Raw genomic sequence first — 732 nt, 5'->3', positions numbered from 1 at the left:
ACACCCCCAACTCCTACCACTACTCAGACCCCAGCACCTCCATCCCCCACCACCACAGTGACCACAACCCCAACACCTACCACTACTCAGACCCCAACACCTCCCTCCACCACCACCACAGTGACCACAACCCCAGTACCTACCACTACAGAGACCTCTACTCCATCATCTACCACTTCTCAGACCCCAACATATACCACCACCACAGTGACCACAACCCCAGCATCTACACCCACCACCACAGTGACTACAACCCAAACATCTACTGTCACAGAGCCCTCCACTCCAACATCTACCACTACTCAGACCCCAACACCCACTACCACAGTGACCACGACCCCAGTACCTACCACTACAGAGACCTCTACTCCAACATCTACCATTTCTCAGACCCCAACATATACCACCACCACCACAGTGACCCCAACCCCAACACCCACCACCACAGAGACCTCAGCATCTACTAGTACGGAGACCCCAGCCCCTACCTCTACTATCAGGTCTACCACCATGACAGGTACTACAGCCCCAGTATCCACTACTGTAACCACAGAGGCTCCAAGTCCGACCTCTGCCATCACTGAGATCCCAACTCCCATATCTATCACTACCCAAACCCCGACATCGACGCCCACCACCACAACCACCGAGACCCTTACCCCTACAAACACAGTACCTCACACAACATCAACGTCTTCCAAACCTCCAACTGAGCTCTCCACCTCTGTGACC

The 732-nt window shown here is 54.4% G+C and overlaps 1 protein-coding gene across 1 annotated transcript in view; it reads left to right on the top strand.

Annotated features, from left to right (window-relative positions):
* LOC103751557 (histidine-rich glycoprotein-like) overlaps positions 1–467 on the top strand; it is a gene marked incomplete at its 5' end in the record, with an annotated part of 3,849 nt that extends 3,382 nt beyond the window's left edge. The window contains one exon of the mRNA XM_008855045.1: positions 28–467. Within this exon, the coding sequence (XP_008853267.1) occupies positions 28–467 (440 nt within the window). The remainder of the gene's footprint in view (positions 1–27) is intronic.
* Positions 468–732: the final 265 nt, after the last annotated feature.

Source organism: Nannospalax galili, unplaced genomic scaffold, assembly GCF_000622305.1.
Source record: "Nannospalax galili isolate Female #2095 unplaced genomic scaffold, S.galili_v1.0 scaffold6568, whole genome shotgun sequence".
In the NCBI taxonomy this organism is placed as follows: domain Eukaryota; kingdom Metazoa; phylum Chordata; class Mammalia; order Rodentia; family Spalacidae; genus Nannospalax; species Nannospalax galili.
The sequence above is the reverse complement of the archived record's forward strand: the minus strand, read 5'-3'. Positions and strand labels throughout refer to the sequence as shown.